We start from the raw sequence: 24,603 nt of genomic DNA, 5'->3' as shown, positions 1-24,603 counted from the left end.
ACACTGAAATATTGAAGCTGTTGACATACTGCATGTTATGATACCATTGTATGTCATACTGGTGAGCCTGTTATTTTTAAGTATGTACTGTGGGAGTTAGAAGGTTTCTTTGTGAAATCCAACTCTCATCATTTTAACCTTCTCAAAAGCTGTCACTCCTGCATGCAATGCACCTCTCCTCACCTTTTGACTTGTGCCAAACAACTGCACTCTCCAGGTTTGAGAAAGTGCACTACTGCAATTGATAAAGAGCTTCACTGCCCTTCCCAATCTGACTCATCCGCAATCCCTCCACAATCCTTTCTCCACGGTGCTAGATAACCAAACACTTTCCCGCCCACCTTTAAAACATCTCTGAGGGGAATGTTCCTAAGACTGGCCGATTCACTCTATGCACGGGATGGCTCCTGCTGTGTGCTGTTGGGTCTGGAGGCAGCCGGTTTGAAGTACTGAAATAAATATGTAAAAATAGAAACAAACACACCACACACACACAATGACGCCTCAACAAAAAAACATAAACACAGACTCCTGTTCCCCCGCCTGGGTCTGCAGCAGCAGACTTCGGGTATCCAATTATGATGCCCTTGAGGGAATGACAGTGCTTGAGTTTCTGTCAATAGAGGTTCAGGTAGTGTTTCTCAACAACACTTTGAATTATTGATGATGGGGCGATTGAGAGGAGGAGGTAGATACCATTCAGTTTTAGTTATGAGGTGGAGGCAAAGGGAGGAGGGTTGAAGAGGGAGCTTGAACAACATCTGTATATTCCTGTCAGTATGTCTGAGGTGACCCGGGGTTACACTCATCCGAAGATGTCACACTAGAAACAGAAGAAGAAACTTGAGATAGATAGATACGATGGATAGAGAGAGGGATAGACAGAGAGAGGGATTTGCCAGTGAATTACAGGGCTTGTCTGAAGATGAAAATATATAATGAAGGTGAGGCAGACAAATGAAGAGGATAACATTAGTGTGTGTCTGATCCCTCTCTCACTGATAGCCTTTGGGGCTTTTTTCATCTCAAGTAGACACAAAGACGATGGATAACGCTCTCTGCGGTTCTCCCGATCGATTGGAGGACCGTCTCAGTGTCTGTGTCTCGCATAGATCCCTCTCTGAAGTCTGGCCAGCTCGCCCACTGTGGCGGGGATGCCTTACAGGTTTAGGCCCAGACTGGAGGCAGAGGCACTTTTCTCAGAGATTGATACCAGTAAAGAGAAAGCAATGAGTGCCAGTTATTTTTTGTTTAAGTTGTCAACATCTCTCGGTCCTTGAACACTGGTGCGATATTTCAAACCGCTGTTTAGATGCTCCCTTTCAGTCTCATTTTTAGAGAGCCCTCAGCCCAGGGTTCCTGAACCTGATTTTGCACTGACTTTGAACAGTATCACAACTTCTTACAGTACAACATTAGTTGACTCTCACTGTCAACTTGATTCAGCCCAACATCATTCCTAGAGAGAGGAGCTGGTGGGGATGAGTTGGGGGCTTGATGGGCTGCCCATGGCTGACAAACAGGCTTTAATCTGTGGGGACCCTTCCATGTGGAAGGGGTAGAGCACTCTTACGTAGGGTGACAATAGATGGCCCATCTCACAGGACGACCCGTCACTTTGTCTGAACCCTATGGGCGAGGAGGGCATCACAGCATCCCTTTGGGACAAGTTGAGTGGCAGTGATGGCAGGGAGGGTCCTGACCTCCGCTGACAGACACATCTCACCCTGGATGACATGGTGCCCCCATCTCCCCTCCCCTCCCCCAAACTATTTTCTCCTGCCCATGCAACTGTTCAGATAAAGACTATGGAGAGATTCCACGACACTGCCACCATCAGTTTGAAATGCAAATCCCAGAACTAAGGGACTATGGGGGGCAAAAGGAAAGCAGCCAGCCGTCGCTCCCTCTTGACCCGGCATACTAATAGAGTTTTCAGAATGTTGTCACTGAGGCCCCCCTTGAGCCGCTCTCATGTTGCTACGGTAGGGCCTCTGAAATTCCCCATCAACTTCAACTGACATGTTGTTATTCAACAGCAAGTTTAAGTTTCTGGCCCTCATCTAGATCAAGTGTTGACTTCATTCACAGAACTTGGCCTGTCAAAGCCTGCCAATATTGCAACTCTGACTCTGACATTGAACGTTGTTGCACTCCTGCCCCAACTGAAAGTAGAATTTTGAAGTAACTGATAAAGAAGTGTTTAAAACTACTGTGAAAGTAGTTACACCAGCAGAGGCTATAAACGGCCTGAAGCCTGCTGGCCTTGCTGGATGTGGTTGAACTTGTAGAGGTGCTTTCAAAGACTCCGGGCTTAAACTAAGGTAATTTATGAGCAACAGTAGGATGAACTCCTAGCACCACCAGCATGTAGTAGTCGTCTGAAAATCACCCATAGAAATCTCCTCCGTATCCTGCGGGTGCTGTTCCCCAATTATTGCCCAATGCTCCTTGATCCCAATTCCAATTTGCCTCGGCGGCGTCTGTGTGGTTAGCCATTGGAAATCTAATTAGCGAAGTTCCTCTGTCTGAGGGGGTCATGTAGAGAGTTGAAAAGGCCCCCGGGCAGAAGAGGGGCTTGTTGAGAAGTAGCATCTAACACAAAGTCTACTGAAGGCTAGGAGTTGAGAATTCAGAGTTGAGAATTCATACTTCCTGAAAACCTTATGTGAATCATCAGCTGCATACAGTGCTGCCACACTGTGAGGACTCTGTGGGGGAGTGGATGACTCGAGGTAAGAGGAGAGTTGTGTGTGACTAGAAAACGGTATCTGTGCAGCAGCTAATCGTCAGCCTTGTGAGGGGGCATCATGGGACAGTGTTCAGATATCGACAGTCAAATGAACTCTCAGAGAGTAGGGTAAGGACGATGTTGCCCAGGCTTAACAATGGGATCTTTTGTAGCTCCAGGTCACTCACAAGATGCATGTCTCGGGTTAGTTTTCTTCCAATTAAGTTGTTTTTGCACAGCAGAAAATGTATAAGGTGTTGGTCAAACTTGTTTGTCAGAAAAGAAAACTGAGTGCCAATTCCTGAGGTAACCTCAGTCTTGAATAAACAATGTGCTTCCTCAGCTATGATTTGTGAAGTTATAATTTCATTAATCAGTCTATTGAGTAAATATAATATGAGAAATTATAACTGCATCAGTCTTCTATCCAACTTGTAGATTTTCACACAGAACTGTTATTGATCAATGAATGTGCTGTACAGTGTACTCCATGCACATGGATGACTTTCTGGCTCTTTATCAGGCAGAACAATGGTCATTTCACAGTAATAATCATTGGATCAATGACCAAAGAAAAGTCACAATAGCTAGGGGATAAATGGTTAGAGAGCTAAACAGGCATCGCAGTGCTCCCCTTCCCAAATGAGGTAGACACACATCCACAAAGGCCTACACACACTCCGACCACACACACATTCTGTGGCAAATCATCTGGCCCCCTGTCCCTGCTCATCGCCATGGTGATGTGATAGTCCCCAGTCCCCAGCAGAGCCCCGGGTGGGTAATGGTCCGTGGAGAGCAGGGGGTAATGTGCCTAATCGTGTCTGAAATGACAGAGGGGGCCAGGGACATGCACCCTCATTATGTAGGCCCATGTATACTGGGGGTGGGCTCATTCAATTCCTATTTCTCTGGGGCCCTGTGGCGTCCCAAGGCGCAGATGTGAGAGGTGGTCGCTAGCTATTCCCCTGTTATCCAAAACAATGAAGGGATTAGCCTCCACCCCAGTGAAACGGCAGCGGTGTTCAGTTTGTGAGGTCACAGCATATCAGAGGGATAGGTCTGCATTAGGATAATGCGCCTCTTTTTAGTTTGTACGACAGGTGTTGGCAGAAAATAAACGTCCCCGTAGCAGACAGGTGCATAAAGCGGTTGATTTGAGGATACAATTGGCATTTAAGATTTAAGTGCATATTTTTATGGAACAGTGGTCCCATAGCCAAACTGAAGCTGGGTCATAAAGATTTACTTGTGAAGGTTTATGTATGAATTAAAATGGATCCTTTTTAAAGATGACACCCACCCCTCATAAAGGCTCCCATTTTCTCATCATTATGTGTCCTTTTCGCACAATGCTGTGAAAAGCCCTCAAACCGCCAGACTGAGGACATCTCATCAAACCACAGAACCAGCACTGTGGACTAATCCAAATGAATGTCAGATAATCAATGTGCAGCCCCAGCGGCCCTCAATTCCTTACCCTACAAAGAGATCCAACTGCCAGTATCTCCCAGATGGCTTGACAAGTCCAGTTCATTAAAAACAAAATGATCCCACACCTCCCATCCAAAATAGAACACAGAGAGAGAGTGTGGGTCGGGATAAGCAGTGGCTTATTTCCCATCGACAGCTGTCAGCTCATCAGCCTGCCTCTCCATTCGCTCTGTAAAAGGCGATTGATTAGAGAAGAAAATGAAGAGCCACATATTCCTAATGGGTGCTGCATCGTTTATGGGGAGGGTGCGGTGTGTTTGTGACATAGCAAGTTTTGGCGGGCGGCATTCAATGTGGCGGTAGCAGCTGGACCCTGGTATCAGGTTTTAGATCATGCCCCTGTCACTATGGAAATATCCCATTGAGAAGAAGCTGAAGAATTTACGGGTTGAGGCGATAAACAACATGAACACATTAGATGCACTACATGCAGGGCAATTTGAAGGCAGGCCCTAAAGATATTTGTAAAACCACATCTTAAAAGACTGTTAAATTAAGCCATTGCATTGGCTTTATGGGGATTGAGCATAGTGAGGTTCTGAGCGTCTGTTCCTTTTTGCAACTTCCATAGAAGTTCACTTTGTCACTGTGGACTGTCTATAAATGTATTTTAAAGAGGCAGAAGTCAGCCCCTACTCTAGCAGTGATGCTTACCATCACATCTGTCACTCACTCAGCATGAAAGACTGGACGTGCCTCCACATACAGTACCCTGGAAGTCTACATGATAGGGTTCTTTCTACCATGTCACTGTCATCAAGCCCTGGATAAAGGCTCCTTGCCAAATCCCCACCACCAGCACACGTCTCGAAGGGAACCCCAGGACAACAGTGTATGCAGCAGATCAAAGGGATTTATGCTGGTTTACATTACATTACTGTAGCTAGGACTGAATTGGATTACGTTGGGCACTTCGTCGCATTTTCCACTTCCACAAGCTCCACATCCATCCCCAGCTGTGTCGCTCGTCAACATGTGGAGAACTTCACAAACAGAAACAGCAACTGTTCAGGGTGCTGCTGATAAACACGCCAAGAAGCTCATCCACTCAGTGCCTTTGTGTGGAAATCTGTGGAAGGTCCAGAGGCCTCAGAGGGTCTGTAGGGTCAGTTCGTCTGGTGGTCGGTCTTGCATAAGCTCCTGCAGGCACTGTGCTTGTCTTGTTGTGAGTCATCTTTGCATTTTCCTGGCTTTATAGCCATTGGATAAATACTCTGCACTTGTCGATATTTGATCTCTGCCCCGTCTCCATAACCTTTGATTTGATTTTCACACTCTACATGTTTATGATCGTCGGCCTAGTCTATGCATATTCATGAGAGCAGAGAGCCAGTTATGCAAATAATTTCATAGTTTTATTGAGTTTATTTAGCATATTTTTAACTGCAACTTTACCTAGTGTTTTTTATTTATTTCAAGATCCCTCAAGCATTTACATAAGCAGCATAAATGTGAGCCTACTCTTTTAACTTGAAGGCATTGCTCAACCATCAGAGCATGTACAAAGATCTTAGATCTTCAATGGTAGATTCAGGTTAGATCGGGTGACAGTGGTGTTTGGGGGACCTGCTGTTTGTCCTGCTCAGGCAGGAAGCCACCGCATCATATCCTGTTTGCTCAAGCTGTCTGCCTCATCTGAGAAGCCGAAAAGCCTGTGAGTTAATCCATCGGGAGTAATGTCCTCATATATCGCCCAGGCAGGACACGCAGGAGGCAGTAATTCATGAAGTAAACAGGAGCAGACACCGCCTCCCCTCGATTTATGACACCGTGATCATCGCTTGATCTCATCGCTAAATGCAACCGTCTCCTCTGAATCAGAATGAGGCAGCCCGTTATCAATATTGATGGCGGTTCATATCTCTGTTGACTTTGTTTTCAGCTCCCCATTTAACAGCGGTGTGGCAGGATCTCATTGGTACAGTACATCAATCTGGGCTGTGCTGAGTTGAAACCCTTAGAGGACACGCTGCCCTTATTAAGTTGGTGCCAAAACACCGGTCACGGCATTCTGGAGATTTAGTTTAACAAATCCCTGCGCCATCCGCATCCATCTGTCCCGGTCTCTCATCTCAGAAATCAAGCAGATGTGGAAATTAGCATTTTGAGACAATTCAGGTCTGACGCATAGCTTACCTGAGTGATTTAATAATGCAGAGAGCAAACTTTGCTCGAACTTGAATAGTCTGACCTTACAGGAGCCGCTCGTTTTTCCCATCTAGTCAAACAATTCATAGTTTGTTTTGTATATTAGGTGAAAGTGGGTACCTGTTGCCTCCCCTTGGGCATGGTGTCTTGGTGCAGACAGAGGGAGTCGCGTTCCCCTGTGTGGGCGGTGGTTAATTGTGTGAAGTCACCTGTGAAAGACTGAAGGCTGGGAGTAAATGAGCCAGGTGTCCCAGTCAGGGCCCTTGTGGCCTCACCTCTCTCTCTCTCTCTCTCTCTGTGTCTCTCTGTCTCTCTCTCTCTCTCTCTCTCTCTCTCTCTCTCTCTCTCTCTCTCTCTGTGTGTGTGTTCACAGACTGCCATCACAGTTCAGCTAACACTCAATCACAATGCCGCACCGGCAGTAAGCATCGCATGCTAATGAGAGCTTAGCATCCAAATTCAGAAAGTTCCAACAGCTACTGTAGAACTTGATAGCAGAATTATAGGGAGCATTATGAAGCCGATGCTGCTGTTGTTGTCATTCACATTAGTGTATGACTGTTTTAAGTCGCTCTGGATAAGAGCAACTTCTAAATGACGAAAATGTAGATAGAGGTACAGCTAACTTTTGTTGTAGCCATGTTAACCTGTGTCTCACTCTCTCGCCTCTTCTAGGTGGTGATGTGCCCGCTGTTGGCCATGCTGTTCTGGTGAGGTGTGGTGAACCCCTGCCAACATGAGGCTGGTGCCCGGGTCGCCTCGGCCCCTCCCCCTTCTGGCGGTGGGCCTGGCTCTAGCCCTCACAGCTCTCTTACCTCACCTGGCCATGGGAGCCACACCCTTCCCCCAGGACCTGGAGCCAATCAGCATTGTGGGAAGAGAACGTGAGTGCAAGCCCGTCATGATGCAATGTTGGTCCTTAGTTCAGGGGGGCTTGAAGTTCTGATATACCGTTAAAGGGCAGCATCTTGTCAGTTGTATGTACACATATTTTGTCAGTCTTCTTACAGATCTATGTCAATAATAGGATGACTTCTTCTAATACATAATTACCACTATCGAAATAAAATAGCTATACACTTGACTTCAGCTATATGACATAATACAGCATCTGATTGGGTACCTGTTGCCTCCCCTTGGGCATCCCATCAGTGGCACCTAATCAATAGGAGGTGTGGTGAGGAGGTCCTGGCGGTTACAGTCGCCAGCCCCATTAATTTATTTAAGAGGTGACTGAGACCGAGGCCTGGCGCTTTAATTGATCTATCTGGAGGAGTGTAACATGGCCATTAGCATAAATAGCCATGCTAATAGTTCTATATGTGGAGCCCATCTCAGGTGTAATGAGGGCCATTTGTCAGCAGGTCTGTAGGTGACAGGGCGTCAGAACCCCTCACAACTCCCCAGGATGTCCATTATGTATGGTAATACATCCAGTGCCCAGCTCCATCGCCGGAATCATCTCCCTCGCCGAGGCTAATTGGAGGAACTGTGTTAGAGGTTTCCGTGGCAATGCGGCGCCCAAAACTTTAAAGGAAGTGAAAGTGCTGAGGAGTAATAAAAGGGCTGAGTGGTCGCTAGGGGGAACTTATCCCTCTCCCTTTCTGCCCCACAGCGAATCACTGCTCTGCTTGACTCAGTCCAATCGCCCCTGAGTTAAAATCTTTAAACAGTCGAGTCGGATTTGCTTGGTTGGGGGAAAGATGTTTCCTCCGAGGAGATTGTAATTTCAGATAGTGCCCCATTTTAGAGGTCTTCTAATTCAGCTACACCTGCCAAGTTGGACGGGAGGGCCTAAGCCAGGGGTGTCAAACTCATTTGTGTTATATTTCCTATCCGTAAAAATATGCAAAAATGAGTCTATCCATAGTTTTTTAAATTTTCGATGCTCCATGACTGTCTAGTGATTATTACCGAGCTGGACAGACAAGAAAGTGTATGGATGTAGGTCTATTGACTGCAGTGATTATTAGAGAGCTGGACAGTCAAGAAACTGTATGAATATAGGTCCATTATCATTTGTATACAGTTTGGATTTGTTTTTAGTAATTTCAAAGTATATTGAGTTTGTTTCACCCCCAACCCCCCTTCCCCCCAATTCAAACCAACCACGGGCCGGATTGGACCCCCTCCGACCCACGGGCCATATGTTTGATACCCCTGGCCTGAGCAGTTAATGCAGCACTATGGGAGAGACGATGGTCTAGAGGCCAGCCTCGACGGGTTGATTTTGTTGCAGTGTTTTTGTTTTGTCTAGATCTTGTGATAAACTTAGGGTCTAGAGATGCTTCCCGCTCCCCCATCTAAAGTTATACAATTAAGTGTATTATCTCTAGCAGCACAGCATGGAGTCATGGGATAGCGTACAATAACAACCAGCTGACAGTTAGAACAAATTGCAATCTGGGCATCTGCAGCAAATGTGGGGCAAAGGAAAAAACTTTTTGTTTAAGAAACTGAGAAAGCATACTGCAATCAGAGGGTTATATCAAGTCAACCACCTACAGTGGGGAAAAAAAGTATTTAGTCAGCCACCAATTGTGCAAGTTCTCCCACTTAAAAAGATGAGAGAGGCCTTTAATTTTCATCATAGGTACACGTCAACTATGACAGAGAAATTGAGGGGAAAAAATCCAGAAAATCACATTGTAGGATTTTTTATGAATTTATTTGCAAATTATGGTGGAAAATAAGTATTTGGTCACCTACAAACAAGCAAGATTTCTGGCTCTCACAGACCTGTAACTTCTTCAAAAAGAGGCTCCTCTGTCCACTCGTTACCTGTATTAATGGCACCTGTTTGAACTTGTTATCAGTATAAAAGACACCTGTCCACAACCTCAAACAGTCACACTCCAAACTCCACTATGGCCAAGACCAAAGAGCTGTCAAAGGACACCAGAAACAAAATTGTAGACCTGCACCAGGCTGGGAAGACTGAATCTGCAATAGGTAAGCAGCTTGGTTTGAAGAAATCAACTGTGGGAGCAATTATTAGGAAATGGAAGACATACAAGACCACTGATAATCTCCCTCGATCTGGGGCTCCACGCAAGATCTCACCCTGTGGGCATGGGGGTGGAAGGCATGGGGGTGGAAACATCATGCTTTGGGGCTGTTTTTCTGCAAAGGGACCAGGACGACTGATCCGTGTAAAGGAAAGAATGAATTGGGCCATGTATAGTGAGATTTTGAGTGAAAACCTCCTTCCATCAGCAAGGGCATTGAAGATGAAACGTGGCTGGGTCTTTCAGCATGACAATGATCCCAAACACACCGCCCGGGCAACGAAGGAGTGGCTTCGTAAGAAGCATTTCAAGGTCCTGGAGTGGCCTAGCCAGTCTCCAGATCTCAACCCCATAGAAAATATTTGGAGGGAGTTGAAAGTCTGTGTTGCCCAGCGACAGCCCCAAAACATCACTGCTCTAGAGGAGATCTGCATGGAGGAATGGGCCAAAATACCAGCAACAGTGTGTGGAAACCTTGTGAAGACTTACAGAAAACGTTTGACCTGTGTCATTGCCAACAAAGGGTATAAAACAAAGTATTGAGAAACTTTTGTTATTGACCAAATACTTATTTTCCACCATAATTTGCAAATAAATTCATTAAAAATCCTACAATGTGATTTTCTGGATTATTTTTTCTAATTTTGTCTGTCATAGTTGACGTGTACCTATGATGAAAATTACAGGCCTCTCTCATCTTTTTAAGTGGGAGAACTTGCACAATTGGTGGCTGACTAAATACTTTTTTTCCCCACTGTATTTTCTCTTTCTCTCTCTTTCTCTCTCTCACGTACTCACGCTCTCAAGTACTCACGCTCTCAAACAATCTCTATTTTTGTGCTTGAATACACCCTATTTCCAGATTCACACACTTGATTTCTTTAGTGCCTGGTTTAGTTTTTCCCGGAACTCAGCTTGCTACTCTTTCCCCCTCCCAATGCAGACTCCTACCTGTACCCCAGCTTCCAGGGCCTCATGTCAGACAACGATACAGTACGACTGGGCCTGGACTTCCAGAGGATGCTCCGGATCAACCACATGCTCTACATCGCAGCCAGGTCAGTCAACATGCCTCTCATTATTATGCACTGGACTGCCTTACATTAACCCTGTATTGACAACTCTTCCTTGAATCCCTTTGTAGTATTTCTGTCATTGTATCAATCAACCTTATTGCATAGCTCCCCTTACATTCATATTGTCATACTATAGGTTCATTATGTAAAAGGTTCCTCAGGCTCAGCAAGAAGCCATTCTACATCAATAAGCCTGCGTTAAAGAGCTATGTGACTGACCCTAATCAATCTAATTTAGGCTAAGAACAGGCAGCTTGGGTGTTAAGTGTGGTGTGGTGGGGTTGGGTTTCAGGCAGAGACGAGAAATCTTCAAATGTTTTCTGACCTTTGACCTCTTACAGGGATCATGTGTTTGCTGTCAGTCTCAGCGCCTCCTCTGAGCAGATCGTCCCACAACAGGTAAGCCTTATGTTGTCTCACAAACACATCGTTTACATGAGTCAGGATCTCATGGGTCATAGACTATTATAAACTGTGTGGTTCGAGCCCTGAATGCTGATTGGCTGACAGCCAATTGGCTTCATCAATAAGTGCATTGATGTCGTCGTCCCCACAGTAACTGTACGTACCCCAACCAGAAGCCATGGATTACAGGCAACATCCGCACTGAGCTAAAGGGTAGAGCTGCCGCTTTCAAGGAGCAGGACTCTTACCCGGAAGCTTATAAGAAATCCCGCTAAGCCCACGACAAACCATCAAATAGGCAAAGCGTCAATACAGGACTAAGATCGAATCATACTACACCGGGTCCGACGCTCGTTGGATGTGGCAGGGCTTGCAAACTATTACAGACTACAAAGGGAAGCACAGCTGCGAGCTGCCCAGTGACACAAGCCTACCAGATGAGCTAAATTACTTCGAGGCAAGTAACACTGAAACATGCATGAGAGCATCAGCTGTTCTGGACGACTGTGTGATCACGCTCTCCGTAGCCATTGTGAGTAAGACCTTTAAACAGATCAACATTCACAAGGCCGCAGGGCCAGACGGATTACCAGGACGTGTACACCGAGCATGCGCTGACCAACTGGCAAGTGTCTTCACTGACATTTTCAACCTCTCCCTGTCTGAGTCTGTAATACCAACATGTTTCAAGCAGTCCTTGTGCCCAAGAACACTAAGGTAACCTGCCTAAATGACTACCGACCCATAGCACTCACATCTGTAGCCATGAAGTGCTTTGAAAGGCTGGTCATGGCTCACATCAACTCCATTATCCCAGAAACTCTAGATCCACTCCAATATGCATACCGCCCAAACAGATCCACAGATGATGCAATCTCTATTGCGCTCCACACTGCCCTTTCACACCTGGACAAATGGAACACCTATGTGAGAATGCTATTCATTGACTACAGCTCAGCATTCAACACCATAGCTAAGGACCCTGGGACTAAACACCTCCCTCTGCAACTGGATCATGGACTTCCTGACGGGCCGCCCCCAGGTGGTAAGGTTAGGTAACAACACATCCGCCATGCTGATCCTCAACACGGGGGCCCCTCAGGGGTGCGTGCTCAGTCCCCTACTGTACTCCCTGTTCACTCATGACTGCATGGCCAGGCACGACTCCAACACCATCATTAAGTTTGCCGACGACACAACAGTGGTTGGCCTGATGACAAAGATGACACAGCCTATAGGGAGGTCAGAGACCTGGCCGTGTGGTGCCAGGATAACAACCTCTCCCTCAACGTGATCAAGACAAAGGAGATGATTGTGGACTACAATAAAAAGAAGAGGACCGAGCACGCCCCCATTCTCATCGACGGGGCTGTAGTGGAGCAGGTTGAGAGCGTCAAGTTCCTTGGTGTCCACATCACCAATAATATAATATAATATGCCATTTAGCAGACGCTTTTATCCAAAGCGACTTACAGTCATATGTGCATACATTTTTACCAACAAACTAACATGGTCCAAGCACACCAAGACAGTCGTGAAGAGGGCACGACAAAACCTATTCCCCCTTAGGAGACTGAAAAGATTTGGCATGGGTCCTCAGATCCTCAAAAGGTTCTACTGCTGCACCATCGAGAGCATCCTGACTGGTTGCATCACTGCCTGGTATGGCAACTGCTCGGCCTCCGACCGCAAGGCACTACAGAGGGTAGTGCATACGGCCCAGTACATCACTGGGGCCAAGCTTCCTGCCATCCAGGACCTCTATACCAGGCGGTGTCAGAGGAAGGCCCTAAGAATTGTCAAAGACTCCAGCCACCCTAGTCATAAATTGTTCTCTCTGCTACCGCATGGAAAGCGGTACCGGAGCGCCAAGTCTAGGTCCAAAAGCCTATGCATAGTAACTTTAATTACTCTACCTACATGTATATATTACCTCAATTACCTCGACTAACCGGTGCCCCCGCACATTGACTGGGTACCAGTAACCCCTGTATATAGCCTTGTTACCTTTATTTCGTATTATTTTATATTGTATTTTTTTGTGTGCTTTTTTGTATTCGGCCCATGTGACAAATCAAATTTGATTTGATATCAGACCGTATACCATGGATATGACAAAACATTTATTTTTACTGCTCTAATTACGTTGGTAACCAGTTTATAATAGCAATAAGGCACCTCGGGGGTTTGGGATATATGGCCAAAATACCACGGGTAAGGGCTGTGTCCAGGCACTCCGCGTTGTGTCGTGCTTAAGAACAGCCCTTAGCTGTGGTATATTGGTTAAGTGTATCATTGCAGCTGGCTGGACCTAAGAGCATTACTGGTTGTTCAATGGCTCCTCTTTTTCTGCTAATCTTTTAAATTAGTTTATTTGTGTTGTTTTCTTCTTACTCAGCCGGTCTCTTCGCTCATGCAGATACGAAGCCATTTCACTTCAGACAGATATCCAATAGAAGTTATGTCGTGCACTCCTGGTTTTGAAGTGCTGTGCTCTCTCTCTCCCATCTGAATCCCATTTGTCAAACTCGATTGCGCTTAAATAAAAAGCACTTTAAGGCCTGTGTTTGTGTTTGCTTGTCCCTATCGTATTTAGATTAATTTACAGCATGAGTCATCCCCATAAGGGACCCACTCAACATCAATGAGATCTAACGTTATTGACTTGTATTTGATTGCAGTGGAAATACATGAGAAGAATGATGTGTAGTGCAGAGAATTGTTGGAAGAGAAAGTCTGTATTTTCTAAAAAAAAACTTGAAGTTAGGAGAACTAAGAATATGTGCATTGCAAAGTACATAGTGCATTGGTCATCAGCCATAATACCAACCTGGCTTTCTCACTTTCCCATGCTTCTTATGTCTCAGTGAGATCATTAGTGTGCGCCTGAGTCATAATCAAAAACCTAGGGTCTGCTTCATCATGGATCTATTCCTTTTCTCTGGCCCAGTTTCAGTTCTAATCCCCAGTCTCCTCACCAGGCACATCATGATCCCCCATTCAGAGATACTGTATATCAAAGTCCTGGATGGGTATAAGCAATAAATAGCTAACTCCAGCTCACTCTGCCAGAGGGCAAGGGGGAACTATTAGCATATTGCTGACGTCCTATCTATCCTATCATGGTGGATCTTCAAGAGGGAAGTGAAGAGCTGGGGGGGGGACATTTCACTCCACTTTAAGGCCCAGAAGGGTAACGGTTGAGTCTTGCGCCAAAAGAGGGATTTCACCTTAGTCTCTGGAGAAATCTTATTTCCCAGCATGCCCCATGGTGTTGATGAGTTTGGTGCTCCTGCAGGGTGGACAGCGGAGTCAGTAAATCACCCTCCCAGTCAGTCGGTAGTGGAACAGTGGATCTGCACTGGTGGGCAGTGCATTAAACCTTCAACCAGGCAACCTTGTTAACAAGTTGATGGATCTCTTCCTATTCACTCAACTAGCGGAGGCCCACTGGGGGACCAATGCTAGGAGATAAGGACGTTGAGGAGGACCAGGAGGACCATAGATAGCTAGTATCAAGCCAATCCACTTCCCATAGGAATGCATTGCAGATTCCTTTCTGATTCCTTGATCTTCTTGTTGGTCTAATTAACCATAGAGATGTATTATTGTTAAGTACAGGTGGATTGTGATGAATTGTATGGGAGATGGATTGTAGAGGAACAACAGTCTTTAGTTGCACGCTGAGTTAGACACAGCTCCTCAGGTGTTTCAGATGTTTTTGTTTGTTTGTCAGAAGCTTTATTGAACGTGATGAGATTTTCATCACAGCTGTCTGCTAATAGCACTTGAATGGCTGGGTGAAAAAAGTGTCTCTTTCTTGCTCTGACAGTTGGTTGTCTGTCTGTGTGTTCCAGAAATTGACTTGGAAGACAAAGGACGTGGACAAATGCACAGTGAGGGGGAAGAACAGTGTGAGTATCTCTCTCCCTTTCTCTCTCTCTGTTTCTCTCCCACTCTCCCACTGTCTGTTCTGCGATGTGGGAGGGTAGCACTAACAATAGCACAGATTGCTTATCAAAATCAGCACCACAGGTATCTGTAGTTCCAGAACCAGTCTCTGGCACAGGCAGCGTCAGCCTCCCAGAGCTCTAGTGAAACCATAGAGATCAGCACAGGGATTATGGTAATGACGAGAATAGAACCAGAAGTATGACAGAGAGGTGTGTGTGTGTGTGCACCCTTAGCAAAATGCCATTCCGTGCATAATAAGCTGTGCAATGACACTGCAGGTGGGGTGATAACGCCAGGAGTCACATTGCCGTCCCCTGAAACCCAGCTGTTTCCCTTTGACAGGATGAGTGCTACAACTACATCAAAGTTCTGGTCCCACGCAACGACGAGACGCTATTTGCCTGCGGTACCAACGCCTTTAACCCGACCTGCCGCAACTACAAGGTAGGACACTACACCTCAGTCACCTTTTCATCTAAAGCCTCCAGCCCCATACCCAGCACTGTTCTGAAACAAATTGAGTAAATAAGCTTAGTTTAAAAAAGTGTTGGACCAATGTCAAAGTGTTATTTTCTGCAGCCTGGGGCGGTTTAGCGGTTAAGGGTTGTGCCTTCAGAGCATATGCCTACAGGTGTTGGTGTGGGCGTCCTGACTTTCTCTTAACTTCTTTCAGAGGAAAAAGTGTCCTCTCTTTATTTACAGTATAAAATCATCAAGTTGACATTGATGTGCACAGATGGACCCCTATAGGACTCCAGATTGCAGAACCACTTCAAAGTAGTGCTGCTATACTGGATGTTGATGGAGAAACATGTTGACTCAAGAGGTTGGCAGCGGTCTGTTGACTGAACACAGATCCAGCATGATAATAAGTCTTTATTCACACATCTGAGGAATAAACTGCAACCGCAGATGATTTGAGATCATGTCATCCTCCGAGGAAGAGAGTGGGGGAAAGAGAGTGGGGGAAAGAGAGTGGGGGAAAGAGAGTGGGGGAAAGAGAGTTGGGGAGGGGAGAGCGAGAACAAAACATGCCAGAACACTAGAGTCAGAATCCCAGGGGAGCCACTACTTTAGTTCCATAAAGTAACTCACGCCACCTACTCTCCATGGCTTTCTGACTGCTCAAATGATTAACAACCCAAAGTGTGCCAGAGAGAGCTGTCGGCTAAGTGGAAACATACAATAGGAAAATAGCGATACGTTAATCGTGACAACGGTGCGCAGATAGACTCTCACTCTCCAGGATGTCTACCAGTACAAAAGAAGTCAGATTGAGCTGAGGAGAGATGACATCACGGTTCTGGGCAATGATTCACAGTGTGCTTTTTGGATAAGGGGACGTAACGTCTACTGTCTGAGAAGTCCAACGGGGAGCTGGCTAAATCCATACAGACCACGGCAGAGGCTTTACCTTTTCCGCCATAGACTCCCAATGGAAGACGTTGATTTACACTTTATCCAGAACAAATTCCTCTCCCTGTCCCGTTCCCTCCCGGCTCTGAAAAACCGGGAGCGATGACTGCCCGGAGAACTGGGAAGAGTGTGCTGAAGTGTAAATCATATCACGCAATCTGTCTGCATCATTCCTTGGAAATACTGAGGAGGGCAGTGGGGTCAGGAGAGGGTGTTAGGGTGAAGGGGATTGGATTGTGGGTGTGGACGGGTGGAAGATGTTTGCACATTTTCCATGTACATTCATCACCACAAAACACTCTGCCCAATGAGCCAGCTGATCAAAGACAGAGGTTGTGTGACCAGGTGGTAGCTAGACCAGGAGGTGAAAACCTGTAACCTCTAGTCTAAATCACACTGTACTGTAGTACTGAAGCCCCAGAACCATGGTTTAGCAGACAGATGAGAGATGTAACGGTAACAACCACAGTAACAATGGTGGATTTCTCACTTAGAGAGTGTACCCATAGGGAAAATGAGCAGTGACACAGCATTAAATATAAACACACATGTTGACGGGCTGTCACTGTGTGTGTTTGTGAAGGCAGCTGCGTGCTGGAGGTGCTGAGCATGACCTCTCCTCTGGGTCGCATTCTGCCCCCACCCCGGCGGGATTCACACGTATTGTCTGAGCCTAGGTTTTACGACCTTGTTAACGGTGGGGCAGGAATAGCTGCTAAAGATCTGTGGTTAAGAGATACTGTATCCTCACAGTGCCGCCAGTGTAGCAGCCATACCACAGGCTGACAGGAGTGTTACTCCTGACCGTTTGACCTCACTGTTGTTACAATGCAATGTAAAACGTATCAAATAAAAGGTATCTTTATGACAAGTGTTCCTATTTATTCAACAGGATTGACTAGAGGCATATTCTGTCCATGACTTTAAGGGGTCGACTTTATATCTTGGCAGTTAGCAGTAAAGCTAAAATTATATAAAACAGAACAATACTCAAGTTTGGACTGAAATCGATTTTTCAGTAAGGGGAAAATAGTAAACTTAACAACTGCAAACACTGACTTAGTTATTTTAGTTGAGGTTTTTCAATATAATTGAATTGCATTTGAGTTACACTCCTATAAATAGCTTTATTAAGTATCCCCTTCCCTCTCTTCTTTCTTCCCTCTCTCTCCCAGATGTCCACACTGGAACAGGATGGTGAGGAGGTGGTGGGTCAGGCCCGCTGTCCCTTTGAGTCTCGCCAATCCAACGTCGGCCTCTTCGCTGGTGAGTTGCTTTGGACAGAGACAGAGCGAAATGTCAGCTGGGGGCAGCAACTTGATCAATAAACCTGCCCTCAATCTTGCCAATTTGCCAGTGACATTTAGACGTAGTTCACAGAGTGTTATTGAGAGCAGCACAGCCCCTACATCAAGTGTAGCCATGAGATAAAAATACACATTGGGTGGCATCGGTTCCTAATCTTCATTGCAATTGTGTTCATTTGAAAAAAGCACGCCTTTCTTAAGTTAGTTATTTTGTTCCTCTCAGGTGGCGATTTCTACTCGGCCACCATGACAGACTTCCTGGCGAGTGATGCAGTGATTTACCGTAGTCTGGGAGAGAGCAGCCCGGTGCTTCGTACCGTGAAGTACGACTCCAAATGGCTACGAGGTGAGCCCCTGGCCTTTGCCTCAGGTCTTAATTTGAACCAACTTGTGAATTTACCTTTTGAATCTTCCTCAGAATCTTCCTTCTGAAATCTTCTCACTTTTGCATTGCCAAATATCATTATCTATTTGTATGCAGTACGTTACATATTAGAGAGGTATCTCATTCTAAATCAGTGTGTGGTACCTACTTGAGTGATGTTTCCTACCAAAACACTGACTGCCTAATGCAATATTGTTGTGAATACCAAATAGTCAGTGTTACTGTTTCATATTTCTCCCTTTGTCTCCTCAGAGCCTCATTTCCTCCATGCCATTGAGTACGGGAACTATGTGTACTTCTTCTTCAGTGAGATTGCTGTGGAGTACACCACACTTGGCAAGGTAAGAGAGTTGTAATTCAATTTCACAGAATGGGGCGGTAGGTAGCCCAGCGGCTAAGGACCTGTAGCCGAAAGGTGGCCGGTTCGTTAGCCGGGCGCTGGAAAATAGGGCAGAATTGATCTGGCAACTGGAGGGCTGCTGGGTTCACATCCTCAAGACAATCCCCTACCATTGGGCCCTTGAGCAAGGCCCTTAACCCCCTAGAGTCCATTTCTGTGGCCCCGCTGAAAACTAATTACCATAATAAAAAAATATCCATCAAAATCCGTCAGTTTAAGCTAGAGATATGTTTTTTTGCATTTCGTGCGTCTCAATCCACTGTATCCGCTGATGTCGCACTTCCGCATCTGCAGTGAAAGGTGGCAGAGCTAGTGCGGTGTTTGTCTTGATTCGGTCTTATGTAGCAAAATTTGAAATTTTGTTTTTTACATTGGCTAAAAGCAGAGACACAGAGCTACAAAATGGTATATCATACACTGCATTTGAGGAACAATGGAAAAGTAAATCTGCTTTGAAAGTTGATAAACTTGTAATCTCACTTTTGAGAAAATGGCCTTTGAATGTTTTGGTACCTACTGGAGAGCTCTTCTTTGTCTACACCCATTCAGCATCGTTCACACCCTTTTAAGCTTTAGCCCCACCCATCACACCACCACCACCATGCTTGACCTTTGGTATGATGTTCTTACTGTGGAATGCAGAGTTTGGTTTTCGCCAGGCATTACTGGAACCATGTTGTCCAAAAAGTTATACTTTTAAATCATCTGTCCATATAATGTTATTCCAAGAGTCTTGATGATCATCCAGGTGCTTTTTGGCAAACTTGAGTCAACCTTTTCGATGAGATAGGTCCCATTATGCCTGGCGAAAACCAAACACTGCATTCCACAGTAAGAACATCATACCAAAGGTCAAGCATGGTGGTGGTGGTGTGATGGTTTGGGGATGCTTTGCTGCCTCAGGACCTGGACGACTTGCCTTAATAGAAGGAACCATGAATTCTGCTCTGTATCAGAGAATTCTACAGGAGAATGTCAGACCATCCGTCTGTGAGCTGAAGCTGAAGCGCAGCTGGGTCATGCAGCAAGACAATGATCCAAAACACACAATCAAGTCTACATGAAAATTGCTAAAAAGCAACAAATTGGAAGTTTTGGAATGGCCTAGTCAAAGTCCAGACCTAATCCCAATTGAGATGTTGTGGCAGGACTTGAAACGAGCAGTTCATGCTTGAAAACCCACACGTCACTGAGTTAAAGCAGTTCTGCATGGAAGAGTGGGCCAAAATTCCTCCACAGCGACGTGAGAGACTGATCAACAACTACAGGAAGCATTTGGTTGGAGTCATTGCAGCTAAAGGTGGCACAACCAGTTATTGAGTGTAAGGGGGCAATTACTTTTTCACACAGGGGAATTGGGTGTTGCATAACTTTGTTTATGAAATAAATATGTAATTGTTGTGTTATTTGTTCACTTATGTTCCCTTTATCTAATATTAGGTTTTGGTTGAAGATCTGATAACATTCAGTATCACAAATATGCAAATGTAGAGGAAATTAGAAAGGGGGCAAATACTTTTTCATAGCATTGTATGTGGAGATAGTTTAGTGCCAAAAGAAGGGGTCAAATACATGTTTTAAAAAAATATATATGGTTTCCTGATCTTTCTTATCCCTCTCAGATATAGGACAGACACTTCAGAGCAAACTTTATTTTGCTATTTTTTGGGGACTATCTGTTGTTCCATGTAGTGAATCTGTTATTCAATGTGTTTGTATGGGCTAATAGCAGTAAGGCCAAATGCAATTTTTCATCAAATAATTAGTTTGAAAATCCTCTAAAATCTTCCTCTAACCTTTCCCCATTCTCTCTCTCCCCCTCAGGTTGTGTTCTCCAGAGTGGCTCGTGTATGTAAGAATGACAACGGAGGTTCTCCCAGGGTTCTAGAGCGTTACTGGACGTCGTTCCTCAAAGCGCGGCTCAACTGCTCGGTGCCGGGCGATTCCTTCTTCTACTTTGACGTTCTGCAGTCGCTGACCAACGTGCTGCAGATCAATCACAGACCAGCCGTGCTGGGAGTCTTCACTACACAGGCCAACAGGTCAGTCACAGTACCAGGCGGCAACATTACAGACGGCCATACAGATATACAGTACATACTCATACAATGAGTATAATGAGATTTTACTGTACCTCTTTTTATAGAAAATATAAAGAAAAAAACAGCCAAAAGCTTTTACAGAAGATAATGCTCACATTTGCAAATCATACCCCTTGATTAAAAGCCTATTTTATAAGATTGTTGTTTAATGTCCTTTACAACCTTGGGCAGCAGTCTTGAATGCTTTTATAGCTATACATTCCATTATAACCTGGGCTAATAATGGCCTTTCCCATGACAGATGTCTCTGTTGTTTTCCTCATCAGTATCACAGGCTCAGCAGTGTGTGCATTCTACATGGATGACATTGAGAAGGCCTTCAACGGGAAGTTCAAGGAGCAGAGGAACAGTGAGTCAGCCTGGACGCCCGTGCCTGAGGACCAAGTGCCCAAGCCCAGGTAAGACCGACACATGTGAGTGGGACCTTTGACAGCCTCAGTCCAGACATATTTACTTTATTCCAGTGTCAACACTGTCAACAAAAGTTTGCATCTACAATATTATATTCCCTCAGCGTGAATGCTTAGCAAATCTATCCCACTGACTTTTTGAAACTCCACTGACTAACTTCTGCCCCTCCTCTCGGTCCCACAGACCAGGCTGCTGTGCCGGCGACGGCTCTGCCGCTGCCTACAAGTCGTCCACGACCTTCCCCGACGACACCCTGACCTTCATCAAGAACCACCCCCTGATGGACGAGGCAGTTCCCTCCGTCAACCACCGGCCCTACTTCACACGCACAACCAGCAGGTAGCTACAGCAGCAGGGTGGATGGAGGGATGAAAAGATGGATAGATAAAAGGGGAAATTGATGGGTGGAAAACTATTTCATCGATCTCCTTGGGGAAATGGATAACAGTTGGTCCCTTGTCTCAACATGAAAAGCCCATTAAATATAAAAGTTAGACGCAGTCAGGATGGGGTCTTCCAAAACACCACATCAAATATAGACCCAAGCAGGATAGGGCCTCCCCAAATTATAGATCTAACCAGAAAGGGGTCTGTGAAAAGCTGAAAAGCACATCAATTTAAGACAACGTCCGGAAGGGGTCCACCAGACTAACACAGGCAATAGCGCCAGCGGCTCATTGAGAAGCCCAGCCATGTAGTGGTGCTGAAGGTAGAGTAGGTGTCAGAGGGCCAGACAGCCCCCTAGCTTGGACCCCTGCTGTGATTTACATGGTGAAGTCGAGCCAGTCTGACAGACAACCAGGCGTCTTCACACAGCGGAGGGAGGGTACGCGGTCTGTCTCACATCTGCCTTCAAACGTCACATCTGCTTCAGAACTCTCCAGAGACGAGCTGAACGGAACTTTAACGATGAATACATCACGTTGTTGAGTCATTTAGCTAGTGTAGTGCCAGTCAGTGTGATGTTTTGAGTAAACAACAACATGTCGCCAACTTGTATGGGACTGAAGGAAAGTTGAGAGCAGCTGTACAATGGTTTTACTAACAATAGTGTCCTGCATAATCTTACACAGTGTTGTCACATTGCAGTGCATGCACACACTCTGATAATAATTCACATATTTAATTGCAGATGCTTTCTCTTCGGAGATATCATCATGTTAACCCGAACCACAACCCTGTTGTGTCCATCCAGGTTCAAGTTGACCCAGCTAGCAGTGGATACGTCAGCTGGGCCCTATAAGAACCACACGGTGCTGTTCCTGGGGAGCGAGGACGGCAGGGTACTGAAGATCCTGGCCAGCACCCAGCCCAACGCCTCCTTCAGCACACAGCTACTGGAGGACATCAATGTCTACAACCCCACCAAGTCAGCCTCCCTTTCTCAATTCTCTTTCAGCTATATGATACAAACGATCTGTTTTATAATACAGCGCACTCCTCTCATAACATTCACATCTATTGGTTCAGCAACAAAAAAAAGTCCCTAATGTTTTTACCACTGTAAGAGGATAATTATTGTATGTGATGCTTCCAATCCGAGTCCGCTGTAGTAAGACAGAGATATGTGTTGTGGTGCTGTTAGTACGTGTCCTGCACAGCTTTTCAACTCCACTCTCATTTGCATACAGTCTCCCAGGATGCTGTTGTTGTCACCACCCATCAGCATAATTTTCGGAAAATAATGAGTCGTGTTTGTTGTTTCCCCTTTCCTAGATGTAACGTCCGCGGAGAGGACAGACGGGTTCTGGGATTGGAGCTGGACAGGGAACATCACGCCCTGTTTGTGGCCTTCTCCAGCTGTGTGATCCGAGTACCTCTGAGCCGCTGCAATGACTATGGCTCCTGCAAGAAGTAAGTGACACCCCGTCTATTATATAAAGCTATTACTGCACTGTTAACAGTTGCCAAGTGTGTGTTAATATTGCAGTGGATTCTGTTTGCTGCTATATAGGCTTCCTTCCCCCAGTGCTACTGTGGTGATGTGTAGTTACAATGTGACTTACAATCAATCATGTTGTTGCTATCGTTTATGTCAAATTGTAAATATACTGTATGCAACGGACTATTTTCAAAATATGAATCACCAAGAATTTAGAAGCTGACGTTGTTGTTATGAGGGCAGTGAAAATAGCTTCCTTGTAGTCAGAGCTACTGCTGGAGTTGATATGTTTTTGTCCGAGCTAGTGTACTCTACAATTTTGTCCTATTTTGGGATTGTGGAGGAAAGTCCCCTCCCCCACCCCAACACCAAGAAAAACATTTTGTATAAAATTTGAACAGGGACGTGTATCCCCCATAGCATGCTAAACCCTCATTGCGAGCCTTAGAGAAGTGCTCAACAGCATTTATGCACAAATTGGAACCAGCTGATTGGCGGTAGGCCAACCCACGGCCAGGGTTTCAACGCGGCGAGGAGAAAGTGGATAGGGCCTGTCTCACTTTAGCCCCTCCATCGCTGGATGCCTCTGAAACAGCCCAGCGCACCTCAACCAGGGATTAGGGGCCCCTTAAGCTCCATGATGCTTTGCAGGAGTCAGGTGTCAGGCCCATATCCTCCTCTCCACACTCTCCCCATCTGTCTGCCTCCAAATTAGGTTTGGTTGGTTTGGTCTCTCTCTCCCCCCTTACTGTAGCCTCTATCTTACACAAAGAAAAAACGGTTTTCTATCGCTATCTCTCGCTGCCGCTGCTGTTTCTATTAGGTTTCAGAAATTGATATGGTTCAGACAGCAGAAACACATTGAATGAAATATATAGAGAAAATAGATTTTGTGAAAAAGATGGCGAAGAGAGATATCAAAAGTTGTGTGAAATTCTCAACTCTCTGGCCCACACAAAATGTTTATACATTTTTTATTTCTTTTTAGTTATTAAAGCACAAAGGTTTCAAAAAGTTGTCACATTTGCATCTGTTTTGCCTCACAGTGCTGGGTTAATGAGAACCCCCAGACCAGGGGTGATATTCTCAGTAAAGAACAGTACGTCAGCAAAACTGACAAGCCACAGGTGGGGAAGAGACATAATGAATTTACACCACAGAAAGAGGAGAGATTAGACATGGTGGACCTTTCTTCCATACAGACAGTTTCTAATGAATGGTTCCATACCCATATATATATATATATATATATATATACAGGTAAAAGTCAGTAAATTAGAATATTTTGAAAAACTTGATTTATTTCAGTAATTGCATTCAAAAGGTGTAACTTGTACATTATATTTATTCATTGCACACAGACTGATGCATTCAAATGTTTATTTCATTTAATTTTGATGATTTGAAGTGGCAACAAATGAAAATCCAAAATTCCGTGTGTCACAAAATTAGAATATTGTGTAAGGGTTACATTTTGAAGACACCTGGTGCCACAAAATAATCAGCTGATTAACTCAAAACACCTGCAAAGGGCTTTAAATGGTCTCTCAGTCCAGTTCTGAAGCCTACACAAACATGGGGAAGACTTCAGATTTGACAGCTGTCCAAAAGGCGACCATCGACACATTGCACAAGGAGGGAAAGACACAAAAGGTTATTGCAGAAGAGGCTGGCTGTTCTCAGAGCTCTGTGTCCAAACACATTAATAGAGAGGCAAAGGGAAGGAAAAACTGTGGTCAGAAAAAGTGTACAAGCGATAGGGATCACCGCGCCCTAGTCAAGATTGTGAAAAAAAACCCATTCAAAAATGTGGGGGAGATTCACAAGGAGTGGACAGCTGCTGGAGTCAGGGCTTCAAGATCCACCACCAAGAGACGCTTGAAA

The 24,603-nt window shown here is 45.3% G+C and overlaps 1 protein-coding gene across 1 annotated transcript in view; it reads left to right on the top strand.

Annotated features, from left to right (window-relative positions):
* LOC311109735 (semaphorin-6D-like) overlaps positions 1-24,603 on the top strand; it is a 142,934-nt gene that overhangs the window by 81,195 nt on the left and 37,136 nt on the right. Inside the window, exons 4-16 of the mRNA XM_084152707.1 lie at positions 7,049-7,257; positions 10,325-10,439; positions 10,799-10,856; positions 14,720-14,776; positions 15,159-15,260; positions 17,408-17,498; positions 17,763-17,885; positions 18,177-18,265; positions 20,149-20,366; positions 20,693-20,824; positions 21,021-21,176; positions 22,033-22,206; positions 22,554-22,691. Coding sequence (XP_084008833.1) covers positions 7,110-7,257; positions 10,325-10,439; positions 10,799-10,856; positions 14,720-14,776; positions 15,159-15,260; positions 17,408-17,498; positions 17,763-17,885; positions 18,177-18,265; positions 20,149-20,366; positions 20,693-20,824; positions 21,021-21,176; positions 22,033-22,206; positions 22,554-22,691 — 1,601 coding nt within the window. The 5' untranslated portion in view covers positions 7,049-7,109. The remainder of the gene's footprint in view (positions 1-7,048; positions 7,258-10,324; positions 10,440-10,798; positions 10,857-14,719; positions 14,777-15,158; positions 15,261-17,407; positions 17,499-17,762; positions 17,886-18,176; positions 18,266-20,148; positions 20,367-20,692; positions 20,825-21,020; positions 21,177-22,032; positions 22,207-22,553; positions 22,692-24,603) is intronic.

The sequence above is a fragment of the Coregonus lavaretus genome, assembly GCF_964263955.1.
Source record: "Coregonus lavaretus genome assembly, chromosome: 3".
Classification (NCBI taxonomy): Eukaryota; Metazoa; Chordata; class Actinopteri; order Salmoniformes; family Salmonidae; genus Coregonus; species Coregonus lavaretus.
Note: the sequence above shows the minus strand (reverse complement) of the source record. Positions and strands in the feature narration are given on the sequence as shown.